General features: G+C 53.2%; 1 protein-coding gene across 6 annotated transcripts in view; it reads left to right on the plus strand.

Annotated features, from left to right (window-relative positions):
• Positions 1 to 17,440, plus strand: part of NFASC (neurofascin) — a 188,030-nt gene that overhangs the window by 131,921 nt on the left and 38,669 nt on the right. For 3 of the 6 annotated variants that reach the window (XM_029230365.1, XM_029230363.1, XM_029230364.1), the window contains exons 9-19: positions 4,977 to 5,088; positions 5,531 to 5,715; positions 7,034 to 7,165; positions 9,634 to 9,777; positions 10,438 to 10,549; positions 10,845 to 11,011; positions 11,508 to 11,655; positions 12,940 to 13,064; positions 15,250 to 15,351; positions 15,643 to 15,840; positions 16,660 to 16,730. In XM_029230365.1, coding sequence (XP_029086198.1) covers positions 4,977 to 5,088; positions 5,531 to 5,715; positions 7,034 to 7,165; positions 9,634 to 9,777; positions 10,438 to 10,549; positions 10,845 to 11,011; positions 11,508 to 11,655; positions 12,940 to 13,064; positions 15,250 to 15,351; positions 15,643 to 15,840; positions 16,660 to 16,730 — 1,496 coding nt within the window. Of the gene's footprint in view, positions 1 to 4,976; positions 5,089 to 5,530; positions 5,716 to 7,033; positions 7,166 to 9,633; positions 9,778 to 10,437; positions 10,550 to 10,844; positions 11,012 to 11,507; positions 11,656 to 12,939; positions 13,430 to 13,956; positions 14,002 to 15,249; positions 15,352 to 15,642; positions 15,841 to 16,659; positions 16,731 to 17,440 lie in introns of those variants that run through there. The other 3 variants (XM_029230362.1, XM_029230361.1, XM_029230366.1) reach the window with 2 other exon arrangements.

Raw genomic sequence — 17,440 nt, forward strand, 5'->3', positions numbered from 1 at the left:
CGGGGCATTGTTTGTTTTCAAAATAATGGGGCCAACCACCATTGTGTCAAGAGCCCCAGAGCACTGGTGTGGAATGTGCCTTTTTCTCAGTTGGACTCTGGGTAATCTGTTATGGAAGTATTCTTAAAGCTGGAGTCTATCAAAGCCAGAAGGTCTCTTAGAGGCCATCTGGTCCAAGCTCCTTGCTTTATATAAGACAAACCACTGAGGGGGACGTGCGTATAGGGTTGTTTTATCAATTATATAAGTTTAAGCGATTCCAGCCATTTAAACCAGTTTGTGACCAGTGGTAGATATTATTGTAAGTAAATAAGTAGGAGTTATAAGAATCATCCAGGCCTATGAAACCAAGCGAAACTCACAAGAGCTCCGAAGAAGATGGACCTCATCTCCTCAATCCAAGGTAGAGTGGGGCTGACCAAGTATGACCCCAGCTGGAAAGGGTATAAAGTCAAAGTGAGGTACATGTTAAACAAAGGACAGCTAACTTGAATGCTTCTAGAAAGAAACAGAAAGTGAAAAGAAAGGAAAGAAGATAAGGTCCTTCCTGAGTTCAGGGAGCTGGACGGAGAGACACAGTATGATGGACAGTGGCCGGTACACCTCTGAACTTGGCTTTGAAGCATGCCCCTTTCGTAACAGTAGGGCCAGCCCATACTTTGTCCCATACTAGGACAAAGGCTATACTTTGTCCTAGTGATCTCTATAGTGGTTTGGTATCCTCTGAACATATGCCAGATGCCCCCTGACCTGCTAAGTAGCAGGCGGAAGCTGGTCTGAAAATTGTAACTTGCCACTTAGGATTCGTCCAGGAAAGGAGAAAGGAAGATAAGGATGTGTGCTGTGAGGCAGACTGTCTTGAATTAAACTCAGCCTCCAGGACATACCATTGAGTGACCTTGGGCGAGTCACTTAGTGTGTCAGACCTTTAATCTCCTCATCTGCAAAATGGGTGCGTCACCTGCCCCAAAGGCTTGTTGTGAAGCTCAAACAGGGTAATGTGCTTATGTTCCTAGTGTGCTGTCAGACACAGCAGTGATTAATAAATGGTACCATTATTGGTGTTAAAGGCTTAGTGTTGACTGTATCAAGTACAGTTGTTCTTTGCCTCTAAAATTAAGAGGGACGTGGAGAACTTGAAGAGAAGCTTAGGGGACAGAGGCAGGCACGATTATGGGAAGAAAGTACCACGGAGGGAGAAATTTTAGGGCAGACCAGCTTTCCAGAAAGCTTTTCAGATTCTCAGCTATGCTGAGAACTGGATAAGAAAAAAGCTCCAACTACAGCATGAGGGATTTGGGTTAGATTTATGGAAGAGATTTCCTTGGCAGTAGAAGGTATCAAATTTACTAGACAAAGAGTTTTTCTTGTCTTCTGGGGTGGTTTTGTCAGCCGTTTCTAGAGCCAGAGGGGTGGTGAGATGCCAGGGATCCAGGCCCATGAGTTCTCAGTTCTGAGAATCACGAGTTGCTAAAGGTAGGATCCAGCCGCCCCTAAAAACTGTCTGTGGATTTCAGATACATCTGATTCATTGAACTCTCTTCTGCTGACAGACAGAGGGGGAGCAACTCGGGTTTTCAGCAATTTTGACCCGTACTTTTGCAGGAGACAATTGAGGCATTTTTCGTGGGCCCTTTAAAGCCAAGGTGCTTGAGGCAGAGGCATCTGCTGACATCCCCCTGCTGACCAGGTTTCCCTGGAAACTAATGAGCCTGCTCTTGTACCACATCTTGTGAGAGGCAGGAGAGGATGGACTGCCCTTGGCCTAGAGGTCAGATGGGCCTGCATGGGAAGCTCTTCCCCAATCCTCACAGATGTGAGCTTTAGCATCTGGGTTCTGAGATGCTCAGATATCAGGTCCAGCCCTGAAGATATGGGAGAGTCAGGGAAGCGTCGTCAAGCTGCAGAGGCTGGGATCCCCACCTCTGAGAAGGTGGCGGGATCCTATGATGTCCTAAAAGACTCTGTCATCTTCCACCACATAGAGTCTCACAGAGAAATCAATCGCCTTTGTCTCCGACCCTCCTTCTGGGTCTACGTCTCCAGGGAAAGAAATGAGCTACCCTCCCTTGGGAGCAGTGGCTCCCAAAACCACCAGCTGGATTATCCTTTGTAAATTTTCCTGCAAATCCCTTTCACGTAAGACCACATTTTTTTCACGATCTCCCCTTTGGGTCCAGCTTTCTCATCCCTTAATGATACCATGTGTCACCCTGCCTCCTCTTCAAGCTTTCTGTGGCTTTAACAATCCAGCTGAGATGCCTTTGGAGCCCCTTAATGTCCAGCCCAGCTTCTGTTTTTCCAGTTTGGGCCTGACTTTATTTAATAGCCACCGAGGAGAGATAGAATCTCAGCTGAGACGGTAAGAACAATATTTGAGAAAAGCATCACGGAAGAGTTTCACCAGAGCAGCTCATTAAGACAAAAATATCTTTCTCCTTTACGTCTTTGGCCCTTGAATTTTGGTATTCTTTGGTTTGAGTACAAAACATCTTCCCAAAGCTGACTGTCAGAAGTAGGAACAAGTAGGGTATCCGTCTTTAAAGAGAGAGGCAATATAGAACAGATGCTAGAACACAGGCTTTGACACCAGACGGTCCACAGTCCAAAATCTAACTGGCTTGTGACCTCGGCAAGTCTGTTGACTCCACTGAGCCTCAGTTTCCTCTGTGGAAAATGGGAGTAATGCCCCCCAAGTTTGCTGAGAGGATCGAACGTGATGATGGTGATGGAGATGGAGCCCAGCCCCAGCGCCCGGCCCATAGTAAACGGCCAAGTGGCGGCCTGATTATTACCTCTGCTTTAGCATGTTCTTCCCTGTAGTTTTGAACTTTGGCTCATTTCCCAGTAGCTTCTCCTCCTTTGGAACAACTCTGTGGCTGCTAGCCCACATCCTACAAATGAAGGATTGCTGTAACCTTTTTATAGTCACAGCTGCAGTGTGTCAGGGCAGCCACAGCAGCCCTCGGTGTTCATTTCCCCCTTTCCTGTACTTAATGCTTTGCTGGTCGTGTGTACTTGCAGGGCTGCACACTGTGGTGTGAATTAAATGTCCACAGGGTCACAGATTGGTTTCTGCAGGTTTTGTTCCCATGTGGAAGGAGCATGCCGACTGAGCTTCCACGTAACCCCACGGTTCGCAGCTCTCCCAGATTCACCAAACCGGCACCAGAGCCTCCTGCCATCAAATCTTCTCCTCATGTGCCCCTGACCTTGTGTTGTCTGACCGTTTGGGTGATTCCGGGATGATGGGTGGGACGAAGCTGCTGCTTTGGTATCAGGCTTCTTCGGTACTGAGAGCTGGATGCTATAAGAGTTATAGACGGTAACCAATTAACCACATAATGGCTTAACCCCTTCAGTAGCCACTGTTGTATATGTGTGTGCTGGTGGGACAGATGAGCATATCTACAGAGAGAGAGATAACATGGGGTAAATTGTTGCCTTCTGTTTTATTCTCTTCTCCTCTTCAATTTATTCATCCCACAAACACTTACTGAACTCTCGATATGTGCCATATATTGTGCCAGTAGCCTAACTACCTCGACGTTTCATCAGTTCTTCCCCTTGACAAAAGGATAAAATAGATGCCAACTCTACGAAACGCACTCCCCTGATGGCTGATGGAGAGAAGCTGGGCGCCCCTAGAACAGGAGCCCCGCTGTTCCAGCCAGCCATTAGCTAGCTCAATAAGTCCAGCAACGTCACAGACACAGAGATCCCCCTGCCGCTCTGTCCTCATTCTGCCAGCACCCAGTAACAATACCTGACTCCTGCCGGGAAGAATGCCTCGCTCTCCCTCCAGGCATGTCTGAGGGCTCCCTGCTCCTGGCAGCCCTGCCTCCCCTCCAGCTCTCACCTCTCCAGCTGAGTTGAAGACCCATGAAACCCATGGGTAGGCCCAGCTTATATTTATATTTTTAACTCTTCTTGTTTGCAGTCATACACCTTTTGAGCAGGGGTGACTGCTCCAGTTTCCCTTTGCTTTGTGGTTCCTGGTTGCAAAATCCTTGTTCTTCTCCGTCCCATCTTATCCGCTTCCATAGAACTGTGCTCTGAGGGAGAGGTGAGGCTGAGGTAAGGTGGGGTCCACTGCGCTGGGGTGTCCCCAGACTTGCATGACCCCTTCCACAGGGAAATAGCCACCCTGACAGCGTCGCTCTCTGTGAGCCATCTGGCTTCCAAAAGCTGTGTGCATGTCATTGATTCCAGACCCCGTGGCTGCTCCAGCCTAGTTGAATTGCAGATCGCCTCTTCCATCTTGGCTGCCCCTTGCCTCTCACCCCTCCCCCAGTCTCTCACATCCAATTAACACCCTCCTCCCCAACCCCCTTCCAGAGTCATTAGTGAAGGAGCAGAATGGTCTTGGCCCCAAAGTGATTTCCTGTCATCTCTGTTCATTAAATCTCTCCATGTCTTTGCTAAACCATTAATAATACTCCCTGCATCTCTGACTGTTCACCTGAGTCTCTGTGGCTTCATCCCAGCTCCTTGTCTCCAGGGTCCCAAAGAGCAGGTTATCCTGTGGCCCCAAGATGTTCCTTCTCTTTCTTCCACTGCTGCTGAGATGGCCTCCCTGGGGGCCACCGTGCTGGCCTCTGGGTCCCAACACGATGTGCTCGGGGAGTAGACTACTCGCTGCTCAGGCAACTCCTCCCCCGTTCCAGGGCCAGAGAGGCTTACTGAACTGGGAGGGAAGCTGGGCTCCTCTTGGCAGATCCTGTCAGAACGTAGAGCTGCTCACACACATGTGCTGGTGGGGCCGAGGAGCCCTGCGCTTCCTAACACACCTCTCTTAATGATGTCCCGGCCCTTGGGGTGGTCTCAGCGGGGAGGGTCTGGGGCTTGGTGCCTCTGAGGGTAAGGGGGTAAGCAGGAGGGCATGATAACCTTTCTCTCTAGCCGGACAGCTCTGGCCTAGCTGGGTCAGCCCTCTGGGCAATAAGCTCACGAGAGCTTATTCCATCCTGTTTCAGCCCGAGGAGTTGCAGAAAGAACACCCAGCTTCATGTATCCCCAGGGCACTGCAAGCAGTCAGATGGTGCTGCGTGGCATGGACCTCCTGCTGGAGTGCATCGCCTCCGGGGTGTACGTACAGTTTGCACCCCGACTTCTGGTCACCCTCCGGGAGGCTGGGCTGGGGGTTTGTGCATGCTCTGTTCTTGCCACATTTTGGGGGGGCGGGCGTTGTGGCAGTGCAAAAAGCGAGGCGAACAGCTCCTAGTGAGGACGATGCAAATCATAGTCATCTCTATCCCACTGGCCGCCTCTCTTTTTTAGATAATGAAGAAAGGAGGTGACTAGGCTTCCTGTATGTGTGTTAGACCGTCTTGTGACCTTAGATAAGTCCTGTGGCTGAGCATCCCTGTGCTGAGCATCCCCTCTGCATAGGAGGCATCAGCTCTCAGAGGACATGCATCCTCCTGGGCCCGAGTCCACTTTAAGGATACCTGGGTGTCCCGGGCTCCATACAATAATAGCAGAGCCACATTTCATGATAAGTCCCTGTTTCTCGCCTGGTCCCTCTTAGCCCAACACCAGACATCGCATGGTACAAGAAAGGTGGGGACCTCCCGTCTGACAAAGCCAAGTTTGAGAACTTTAACAAGGCCCTGCGTATCACCAACGTGTCCGAGGAAGACTCCGGGGAGTATTTCTGCCTGGCCTCCAACAAGATGGGCAGCATCCGGCACACGATCTCGGTGAGAGTAAAGGGTACGTTGTGTGTATTTCTCATTACGATGATTTTGCCAGCCCTACACTCCGTGGCCACCCTTCCGTCTCAGGGTGGTTGGTGGGCAGGGTGAGTGGGGAAAACGTCCAACACACTGATTAGTGGCAATAGTGTCCTGCAGGAATGGTGTCACCCCCAGGGGTGTGTGTGTGTGTGTGTGTGTGTGTGTGTAAAAGGGCAGGGGGAAAGAGGGAGGTGTTAAGGGAGGGAATCTGCCCTGACCATTGCCCAACTCCTCTTTGTGCCTGGGGCTCCCTCAGCAGGTGCACTTTCTCCTGTGGCCTATCTGGATCACCCAGAACCTTTCTGTCTTTCGTTTCGCAGTCCTGTTCACGGTGTGTTGTCTTAGGCCTGTGCTATCTGTGTACTTGTGTGTGGTTCTCTTTTAAAAATGGGGAGTCATCATGGCCCAAATTATTTTTCAAAAAATCACTTCCCTCCCCACAAAGCATAGATGGGCCACCTGAGCTGTTGTAGGCAACAGAGCACATGCCTCTACGGGGGTCCCAGCCACGAGTTGCGGGGGCGGGGTGCACTAGTCACTTCTCAGTCTGAATGGTGGGCTGAATGGATGACTGGGGTGATGAGGTCTGAAACCACAGTGCAAGAACTTTCCTAGTACATGCTCAGGTTGACTTGTGACCTTGGTTTCAGCACCACGCTCGAACCAGGGGCTCTTAACCCTTATTGGGGTTTCAAGATCTTTGGGACTCTGATCCAAAGGACCCTCTTCTCAAAAAGGTCCATATCCACATATTCACAGAAATTTCCAGAAAATTGGAAGGGGTGGCCGGCTAAGAGCATCTGCTCTAACCGAAGCTTAGTGTCTAAAAGAATGAATATCAGGCCTTTCCTAAATGGTCTGATCCTGCAGCAACAACAGCAGGAATCCACAGGGCCGAGCCCTGCTACTTGACCACCCTCCCTGGCTCAAGCCCTTGGGTGCACACCACGAGTGCCTGGGGAGCTCTCAACGCGTTGGCTGCCCAGTCGTCCCCCGAGGATTCCGATTAGTAGGTTGACGATGGGCCCTGGCACCCACGTTTGTTAACAGCTCTTCAGGGAGCCCCAGTTTAGAACTCTTGTTCTGTGAACTTGAAATAAATCAGTCAGCATCTGTAGTGCCAAGCTGACCAAAGGCAGCCTAGACTGTCACCCTATCGGGATGAGCCCTGGGCAGGTGGCGGGGGCCTGGGGCTGGCACTCGGGGGCTCCTGCCTTCCTAGAGGGGGCCCACTGGTTCCTTCTGGCTGCTCCTGTCATCTGACACCCCTGCCTATGCCTGTCCTTGTCTTCCAGCTGCTCCCTACTGGCTGGACGAACCCAAGAACCTTATCCTGGCTCCTGGCGAGGACGGGAGACTGGTGTGTCGAGCCAACGGGAACCCCAAGCCCACCGTCCAGTGGATGGTGAATGGGGAACCTTTGCAATGTGAGTAACGCACTGTTCTCCCTCCTGCCTCTGCTCCGTCTCCTGCCGGAGGATCCAGCTCACCATCCCTGCGGGCCAGCCCTGTTGCAGCAGAAGGGAGGGAGTAGCCACCTCTTTGGACATCTCAGGAGGCAGGAAACCTGCCTCATTTGTGTGTGAGAGAGCACAGAAGGCCTGTGGTTATGTTCCCATGTTTAGGGGATTTCTGCTCCCTGGGGTTTTTTCATAAATTTCTGCTTTCTGCCCTTTACAACTACAGAGCCCAGTTCAAGGGCTAGAGACCTCAGCCTGTATCTCCTGAGAGTATAGGCTCCGAGCGATGGCTGGGGCTCAGGAGGTAGAGGAGAGCTCGGTAACTCATTTCCATCATTTACCCAAGTCCCTCTCTATGCCGAGGGCAAAATAAGAGGCAGGGTTACGCGACAACATGAAAGATGTGGTCAGGAATGAGGGAAAACTTCCCTACGAGAGGAGAGGTGCACAGTGCAGCTACTGAGTACGCACAGACGTCAGGAAGGTTTAGTCCTGCCCAGATGCCGGAATGGGTGACTCCAGGGATCCTTCCAGCCACAGGTCAACTTTTCACATCATATTCACCCCAGTCGCATTTACTTTTTAAGTGTCCTGTCCTTACTTTCTCTAAGGGGTCAGAGGAAATGCAAACAGTGTTATCAACCCGATGGGGCAACAAATAGATGGCAAGACCTCAGAGCCTAACTCACAAGCAACAGCTGATAGAAACAGGTGGAGCGGCAGGGAGACAGGTACAGGAGAATGCACCTTTCTAGACATTTATTGTGTGCCAGGCACTGTGCATTCCTCTTATCTCTTTAACCTCAAACATTAAAGATGAGGAAATGAGGCTCTGATGGTGCAGGGAATTGCCCGAGGTCACATGGCTAGTGAGTGGGGAAGCTGTGGGCTGCTGTGACGGTGCAATATGCCTACCCTGTCTAGTACTGAGCATCTAGTTATCCCAGGAAATATTCTGCCTCTGGATACGAGCGACACACGGACACGGCCTGCCCTCTGCCCTTCTCCCTGTCCTGGTAGCAGTGTGGGGACAAAGCAAACAAAGGCTCTAAACGTCACAGCACCATTAAATGAATGCAAAGTTCAGGATTTACAGCTGAGCCTTGGCCCAGGGAAAGGTCCCCCGTCACTCAAGGGAGTGACCGGGAGGAAAGCTGGTCTGTGGGAATTGCCGGGCAAGGAGACTTAAAGTTGCTGGCATAGGCTTCCTTTGTGCTTTTTTGCTGAGTGGAGACTCCGGAAAGATGATAAGGATGCTGACCTCGGCTTTGTTCACCTGCTGATTCCCTAGTTCCGGGCTCAGACTTGCTATCTGTGGGGTGGAGCCCACGGGGCCAGACCCTGGGTTCCTCTCTGCCGACTTCTGTGGTAGGTCTGAGAGATCCTGGATGAGTTCCTAGATCACGCACACCAAGTCATCTGGCTCAGTCCCGAAATCTTACAGAGGAAAGGCACCTTCTGGCGGTGAAAGATGAGAAAAGTAGGGATTCTTTACACTTCTAAAAAACTTTTATTTGTACAGCTCATTATCTCATTATCATTCTCTTATCTTAACCTTCCTCAAGAGTAGGGGAAAGATGGGAGTAATGCTTCCGCGTTTGACAGGTGAAGGAAATGAGGCCCAGAGGAGATATTGATTTGCCCCAGGCCTTGGAGTGATAATGGGGACAGGTGTGAGACCCCGCGGCCACTCCCCAGCCTCTGCGTTCTGCATCCCCAGCCAGCGGTACCAGCAGAACTGCAGCAGGGGTTGTCCTCTCAGTGTGCACTCGTCTTGGGAAGATCAGGTAGCTCTGGCAAACGCAGGGACTCATTCAGCTTTCAGCAGGCATCGACTTCCGGATTTACCTTTGTGAATGTCTACAGAGTGCTCTGCTCAGAGGATGGGAAGGTGGCAGGTCCCATCTAGTTGGATATTGCTTTATCCTTTTCAAAACACGTTTGAGTATATGCACATTGAATTAAAACAGTAACAACGATAATAATCAGCATGTGCTGAGCCCTCTGCTAATGACATGCAGAGAATCTCCGGTCATCCTCATAAGAGCCCCACAGGGTGATATGTTAGCCCCATTCAGTTGACAAGGAGACTGAAGTGCAGAGCCATTGAAGAGTGCCGGCAGGTAGTGTGGTTAGAATTCACACCCCTCCTGTTTCCAAAGCTTACGCTGTCAACCACAGCTGCCCAGCTGCTGTGTAGGTTTGACCGGGATTCCTATTCCCATTGGATGGATTGAGAAATAAACTCCAGTGGGCTCAGTGATGGACCCAGGCCACACAGCTAGGCAGTGGTGGGCCGGAAGCTGGGTCTGAGCTGGCCCAGTGCTACTGCCTCCACAGCACCCCAGTCCTACCAGGGAGTCCTGTCCAGAGTCCCAAGTGCCCTTCGCCCTGCCCTCCCCCTTTCTCACAAGGAGTGTCTTTTCTGACTGTAGCGGCACCACCCAACCCAAACCGTGAGGTGGCCGGGGACACCATCATCTTCCGGGACACCCAGATCAGCAGCAGGGCCGTGTACCAGTGCAACACCTCCAACGAGCATGGCTACCTGCTGGCCAACGCCTTCGTCAGCGTGCTGGGTGAGTGCACCCCTCCCTCCGCTCGCCTGCCTGGACCTTTCTCCCCTCATGGGTACACTTTCTTCTCCAGTGATTGGCCAGGCTGGTGGGGTGTGAGGGCGGCAGGATGGGGGAAGCACGGAGACCCAGAATGACATTTGCGGGGAGGGTGGAGGACTTAAAATCCGTAGAGCTGGGTGTGCAGACAGAGTTCATTCCATGCGAAAAGTCAGTCTCAGTCCCCTTTCTCCCCTGATGAGAGGAGGGACCGTCTCGTCTCCTTGGTGTGTCCATGTTGACTCTCCCTGGGTTCTCCATGGTGTCGGTGGGAAATAGTTCTGAATATGTTTGTGGCATTCCCAGAGCAGGGAGAGGGCAGTGGGCAGGTGCAGCTAGGAGAAGCCTTGGGGCTGTGGAGGGGCAGGTAGAGAAGCTGCTGGAAAACTGGGGGAAACCCTTTGCAAAAGCTGGACTGGATGTAGGGTAGGTGAAGGACAAATGGATAAGCTTCCTCCTTCCTCACCTAATCCTCAGAGGCTTCTTAAAGGAGGGAGGTTGATGGGGGAAGGTACACTGGTGCTGAGAAAGCTGCTGTGAGGAGAAGGAGCAGAGAGATAAGACTGGTCCACAAAGAGGAAGAGGAAGACTCCCCACCCAAGGTCAGTTCTCTGGGAATTGCAGACGTGCCGCCTCGGATGCTGTCACCCCGGAACCAGCTCATCAGGGTGATCCTGTACAACCGGACGCGGCTGGACTGCCCGTTCTTTGGGTCTCCCATCCCCACACTCCGATGGTAAGTTCCAGGAGACCAGGCCTCCACCACGGGGTCATCTTTCTCGCCTTTCTCATTCCATCTGGCCCATGAGAGGTATTCAGCAAGTCCTGGGAGCCTTAAAGGGTTGAAGCTGGGAGGAGTTGGCAGATCAGCTGGGTCAACCCTCTTATTGTGCGAAGAAAGAAACCGAGGCCCAGAGACTTGCCAAGGCCACCCAGTGGTCGGAGGCAAGACCCACAAGGCTCGGGGCTCCTCCCGCCCCCCGGGCTGGTCCCTTCTCAGTATGCTGTGTGTCGTGCTGCTCTGTTGTGAGGTTTAAGAATGGGCAAGGAAGCAACCTGGATGGTGGCAACTACCATGTCTACGAGAACGGCAGTCTGGAAATCAAGATGATCCGCAAAGAGGACCAAGGCATCTACACCTGTGTTGCCACCAACATCCTGGGCAAAGCTGAGAACCAGGTCCGCCTGGAGGTCAAAGGTAAAGGAGAGAGTTGCTAGCTAGAGGGAGGGGTGGGGAGGGCAAGGAAGCCATCTCCTCAAGGTTATCCATGTGTGTCACTCACTTTGACAATGTGCCACACCTAATGTTTAATACCTAGTGGGACCTCCCTCCAGGTCTGTGTGTCCTCTCCGTGGAAGTTTCGTGGCCAGGGCCTCTGGCTGGCCTGGTGTTGCGAGCACTGAGTCATTACCAGCCTGGTCCAAATAGACGTAGGCAGGGACGCCTGTTACCCACACCAGCTCCCCACTACCACCCCAGAAAATACGTCCTATGTTCCTGAGCCGGAGAGAAAGGATTTGGGGATTGGCTACTGTTTGGGATCCCCCCATACCAGGCGTCCCCTACCATTCATGTAACCGAATCCTATTTCTGCCACTTCCGTGGTCCGTCTAACCTGGAGGTCATGCATGTCACACTGTGTGGCCACACGGGCGTGGGGTGGCAGAGACGAGCTCCGGGGGCTTCCCCACAGACCCCACCAGGATCTACCGGATGCCTGAGGACCAGGTCGCCAAAAGGGGCACCACGGTGCAGCTGGAGTGTCGCGTGAAGCACGACCCCTCCCTGAAGCTCACAGTGTACTGGCTGAAGGACGACGAGCCCCTCTACGTCGGGAACAGGTTTCTGCTCCTCCCTCCTTTCTTCCTGCTGCTCCTCTGGGGCGTTTTCTTTTCCCTTGCTCTTGGGGATGCATTGAAGAACGCAGGGAACCTGTGTCATGTGTGTCACTGGGGAACTGCTGAGGAGGGTGTGACAGCCTCAGCGACTCCCTCCACATCAGGCGAGACCCCCCTCCCACTGCAGCTTCCCCCCCTCCCCCATCAGGGCTCTGCTCCTCTCTCCTCCTCCTCCCTCCCTCGTCTCCTCTCCTTCCCACTCCTTCCTGTCTTCACTTCTCTCCCTCTCTTCCCTCACTTCTTCCCTTGTCCTCCTCCCTTTATTTTGATCCTTTCCCTTCCTCCTTTTCACAGCCAGGACGCCCTCCCCATCCTCTCAGCCCTGCCTGCAGCGCTCCTGTTCTCCAGCAGAGGGCACGGTTGGCCGAGCAGACTCAAACCCTTGTGGTTAATGGGGCTCTCCGCCCTTAACGCACCTGGGACTGCTTACCAGGCTCAGGCCTGCCCCATCCATCCATCATCCCAGATTCGGATTTAATTGGAGTTGACGGGGGGCCCAGGCATAGATAGTGTTTAAAAGTCCCCCCAGGTGTTTGTAACGTGCAGCTAGGGTTAAGAACAGCTGATCCGAGCCTCCCCTCAGGACTCCGTCTGTCTCGGGGCAGGTTGAGCATCGGTACCAGCTGTTTCCAGCGATGATCTGGTTTTCTGCAGGGGCGTAGCCTGCGGGTGGGTGCAGGCATTCTGGCCCTCAGCCATGCTCACAGTCAGCCCTGCTCTTCGGTGCCCTCCTCCCTCTGTGGGAGACAGTACAGAGGAGCCCGGGGCACCTGGGCTGAGCCTGGGCGTCAATCTGGGCTGAAGACGGAGCTGGAAGTACGAGAAGACCTGCCTTTTGGGCGTGGGCCTAACTGTGCCCTAATTCGGGAGGGGAGCACAGCACAGGAAAGGCACAGAGAGCAGACCCAGTGTGGGAACTGAGGACAGTGAACATGGGCCAGGGCCGCTTTGGCTCCACCCACTCTCCTGTCCCCTCCCGCAAGCACCATAAGTGCTCAAGGTGACATGAAGACCCTGCCTCTCTCGAAGCACTGAGGTGGAGCCTCACGTCCCCTAGGAGGGGCTGTGGCGGCCCAGCCCAGACTACAGCACCGCCTCCTCCCTTCTGACCCACCGTCCCCACTTCAGGGAGAAAGCAGCCGGGCAGTGCCCAGCATTCCCGCTGCCTGCCCCCTTCACTGTCACCCTCCTCGCCTTCCTCCCAACCCCTCCCCAATACCTTTGCAGGATGAAGAAAGAAGAGGACTCCCTGACCATCTTTGGTGTGGCCGAGCGGGACCAGGGTAGCTACACATGCGTTGCCAGCACCGAGCTGGACCAAGACCTGGCCAAGGCCTACCTGACCGTGCTAGGTAACTGCCGCTGCCCACACTGGCGCTGATCCCCACCCCCTATTTCCCGAGGCCAGAGAAGCGGAGGACGGTTCCAAGGGCAGAGCCCGTGGTCAGCGAGCCAGCCAGGCCTGGTGATCCTCCTGCCAGGCCTGGTGATCCTCCTGCCTTCTGGTTTAAGGGTTGGGAAGCTGCTCCTTTCCGAACGAGCTGTGCTGGATGCCTTACCTCCTGAATGGAACCATTAACTTGCCCAAATCCTCACCTGAAGGGTGCCTGAAGGAGAGAGGGAAATGGACAGGGGGTTCTCATTGGGATCATTTTTACCAACTTTACAGCTAACTCTAAACCACTAAGTCAATTAAAACAATCCATCCTTGAAGCAAGACTGAACTTTGTGTTTGTCCTTCCAACACCCTCTGCTAGCCTTCCTCTCTGCACCCCTTTCCTGATGGGATTTCACAGGGTGCTGTGCATTTCGGGTGATCCTGTCTTGGCCTGCCCTGGTGTCCAGGCCAGACTGTAAATACTAAGCCATCCCAGACCTGGGGACGTAGCCTCTCCCGTCCGGGGAAGCAAATCACCTCCTCATCTCTGCTGTCTCTGGGCCCCCTATTGCCATAACTCTCAGTGCACTCCTGCCCCTCAGCAGTGTCCCTGCATGGTCGCAGGGAACAGTGGGCCCAGGCACAGTCGTAGCATTGGGACAGGAGGGACCCAGGGTGTCTGCCCCCAGCTGTGGAGGGAGCACAGGAAGGCCTTTGTGAGGGTGGGGCACTCTCCATGGAAGTGGGGGAGGGGTGAAGCTGTGCAGGGGCAGCTGTTCAGGCCTTGGCTACCTATTCCCACCCTTCGAGGACACCTTTATCCCCACATAACCTGCTAACCTGGATAACCCATCTTACCTTTGCAGCTGATCAGGCTACTCCAACTAACCGTTTGGCTGCCCTGCCCAAAGGTAATTCATACTAATCCCGGGGACCGTCGCCGAGCACTCGAGGTGTCTGGGAGGGAGGAGTCCAGGAGGAGGAAAGCACTGCTGGACAGGAGTGCTGTGTACAGGCAAGGGGCGGCCTGCCCCGCTCCCTGCCAAATCTGACTCCTCTGAAGAGGCCCACGTCACCTACCTTAGCCCATCACAGCCCGACTCCCGGCTTCCTGCTCCTTTCACAGACTGAGCTCCAAAGTCCGGCTGTCGCTCCCCGCGTCCCCAGCCCCTGACCTCTGGCCACGCCCACCACTCCCTGGGGGTGGCCTGTTCTCTTCCCCCAGCTTAGCCTCTGAAGTGTATTCAGTCAGGAAACCCACTTGCTTTGAGTTATCTGTAGGCCCATCTTTTTTGCAGCCTTTCACATCTACTATACACCCATTTCCAATCCGCACACATTCGTGTGCAACACACATGAATGTGGGCTCCAGTGACTCACCTTCCAGATCCTTCCAGTAACCAGCCAAAATGTGGAAATAGCTGGCTCAAGGAGCCAGGATAGGAGAAAAAAAACCACGCCTACCCTCACCAGTCAGCGGCCAGATGCCTTTATCCCCAGGCCGGGAGGGCACTTAACACACACTTAGGAAATCCAGTGAGACTGGAGCCCCAAAGAGGTGCTGCCCCCACCCTTGTTAGGGCCTCTGTCCTGCTGTCCATCACTGAAACTTCTAGACTGAGTCCCTGTCTCCTCCCTGGCCTGGTCCTCCGTCTTTGTCCCCTCTATTCCCTTAACTGGTCTGCCCTGCTCAGCTCTCCGAACACCCCCTGGGCTCCTGCCCCCTCAGAGCCTCGGTACACTGAGTAGGAGTTAATTATGAGAAAATGAGACAAAATCCCAAACTTCTTCACCAGTTTTCCTAAAGGTTGTGAACATGGGTCTAATGCAAAGGGCAGCATTTCCCAAATGCTTGCACTCCGAGAACATCCACAGCAATGGGGTGGGTTGGCCCCAGCTCTCCCTGTGCCCTGCATTCCTTGATATTTTGGGGGTGGGGGTGGAATTCAGGGTTCTCTCTTTGTTCTTCCTTGAACCCTGAGGGAAGGGGGCGGTCCCTGTGCTGACCCTCCGGCACAGGCTGGGGTTGGTTCCTGCAGTGGTGTCCCCAGCCCGCCAGAGTCCTGTCCGTGGGACAGTGTTCAGGGCTGAGGCCAGCACAGGGACGGGCCGGCTCTAACTCGGGAGGCCTGCGTGCTGTCTTCTCCCTCTGCTGCCAGGACGGCCAGACCGACCCCGGGACCTGGAGCTCACCGACCTGGCCGAGAGGAGCGTGAGGCTGACCTGGATCCCGGGGGACGATAACAACAGCCCCATCACAGGTCAGCCGAGGCCCTGCACTACTGTCCAGAAAAGGGGGACGGCAGCCCGGGAGCCGGAGGCCTGGTCCTGGTTTCTGGTCCCACTTCGGCCTCACCTGACGTGTGTCCTGGCCTGTTGACAGAACGCGTGGAGGCCCTTGGTTTCCCTTTCTGGGTTTGGGGAAGAATACCAGTGCCTTTGTCTACCCAAGGGAGATTATAAAGACTAATGGAAACCATGAAGGAGTGCTCTTGAGAAAAAACTCACTAACTCAGCTCCCCAAACAGCCCTGTCTTCCTTTGCCCCCTCAGACTACGTTGTCCAGTTTGAAGAGGACCAGTTCCAGCCAGGGGTCTGGCATGACCATTCCAAGTTCCCAGGCAGTGTCAACTCAGCCATCCTCCAGCTGTCCCCCTATGTCAACTACCAGTTCCGGGTCATTGCCATCAATGAGGTGGGCAGCAGCCATCCCAGCCTCCCGTCCGAGCGCTACCGAACCAGTGGAGCACGTGAGTGCTTGAGAGCTAACGGGAGGTGCTGAAGCCAGGTACCCCAAGTTCAGACTGAGTTCCCCCGGTCCCCAGCCACATGAATCTGGGCAAGTTACTTAACCTCTCCAAGGCTCAGCTTCTTCATCTGCGAAACAGGGAATAATAACACCATCTCCGTCGCGGGGCTGGTGTGAGGATTACGTTCGAAAACGGGAGTCGGGTACTCACCGTGATGTGCGTATAGCAAGCACACAATAAAAGTTAACTGTCATTTTTACTATTACTAATATTATGAATAATTCTTGATGCTGTGCTTTAAAGGGAAGAGCTATGGCAAAGATTTGCAGTAGAAATATATAATCTGGGGTTGCACCAGGTTTCTTAACACACTTGGGTAATGAAATGTTTAGATTTCTAAAATCATGCTGGTTCGTTGAGGGTGGAGATGCTCCCCAAAAATGTTGAAGGCCAGGGTAAACCAGTCTGGTATTAAACATACTTAGTGGATAATCCACAAAGGGGATAATCCACATTGAGTTGGCTGTACTGATCATCTAAAGTGTGGAAAGCCTTATGATAAATGCTGTCTTGTAAGGGATTAAAATTCAGAAGAAATTATCCCTGCTTTGGGGGGTTTAAATCTTAGCTAGGAAGGCACGTCAGCCATATGAGAAAGTGGCAGAGCGAGTTCAGCTGCTTATGGGACAGAGTGTGTTGAGAGACGCTGAGAAAAGACAGAGCGTAGAAGGGACCAGTCAGGCTGGGGGAGAGAGGTTGCTTACTGTGCCCTGGTAATGCACAGACTGGACTTGAACTTTGCATCCATTTGGATTCCAGCCCCTGAGTCCAACCCCTCTGATGTGAAGGGAGAGGGGACCAGAAAGAACAACATGGAGATCACGTGGACGGTAAGAGCCCCTCGCAGCCCATCCACGATGGGCTTGCTTGCCTCGCAGCCTGGGAGCCCTCGCCCTTTACACCCCTGTGACTCCAAGGCTGCAGGGTGGCTCAGACTACCTGGCTGGTGCGGGGGCTACTCGTCTCTGCACTGAGCATCCAGAAACCAAACAGGAGAACGTCTAAGAGCAACATTTAAGACGGGAGACAGGAGCAGAGATGACCAAGGAACAGAGACTGTCAGTCTGGAAAAATCAGACAGAGTCCTGCAGGATCAATGGGCTTCTTCAGAAGAGGGAGAAATTTAGATTAGTCTGTAGGAAAGATTTAGCCCAAACACCAGTACCTCGCTTTGGTGTGTTCTGGGGGCCCATCACTGGAGATTGCTGGGAGTGGGGAGAGACCAGCCTCTGAGTGGTCCTCCAGTATCAGCCATCTGTAAGTCCAGGATGGACAAGGTGACTCTAAAGATGTCCTCCGGGCCAGGATTGAAAAAGCTCATCTTCATGTCGGCTCACTGACCCACGTTTTCCAAACCAAAACTGGGATATGTGGCCTCAAAATGACTTTTTTCCAAACCCCTTCCAAGTCTAAGAGATGCAAATTCAGCCACCGAAATATTAACATTTTTGTGCTGTTGACGTGAGTAGTGGAAACAGGGAGATAACAGAGTTTGGAATCACGACCATCCCCGTCTTCGGAGAGCCTGGTTTCACAGCAG

This window comes from Monodon monoceros, unplaced genomic scaffold (assembly GCF_005190385.1).
Source record: "Monodon monoceros isolate NGI ecotype Baffin Bay Population unplaced genomic scaffold, NGI_Narwhal_1 Super_Scaffold_18, whole genome shotgun sequence".
Lineage (NCBI taxonomy): Eukaryota > Metazoa > Chordata > Mammalia > Artiodactyla > Monodontidae > Monodon > Monodon monoceros.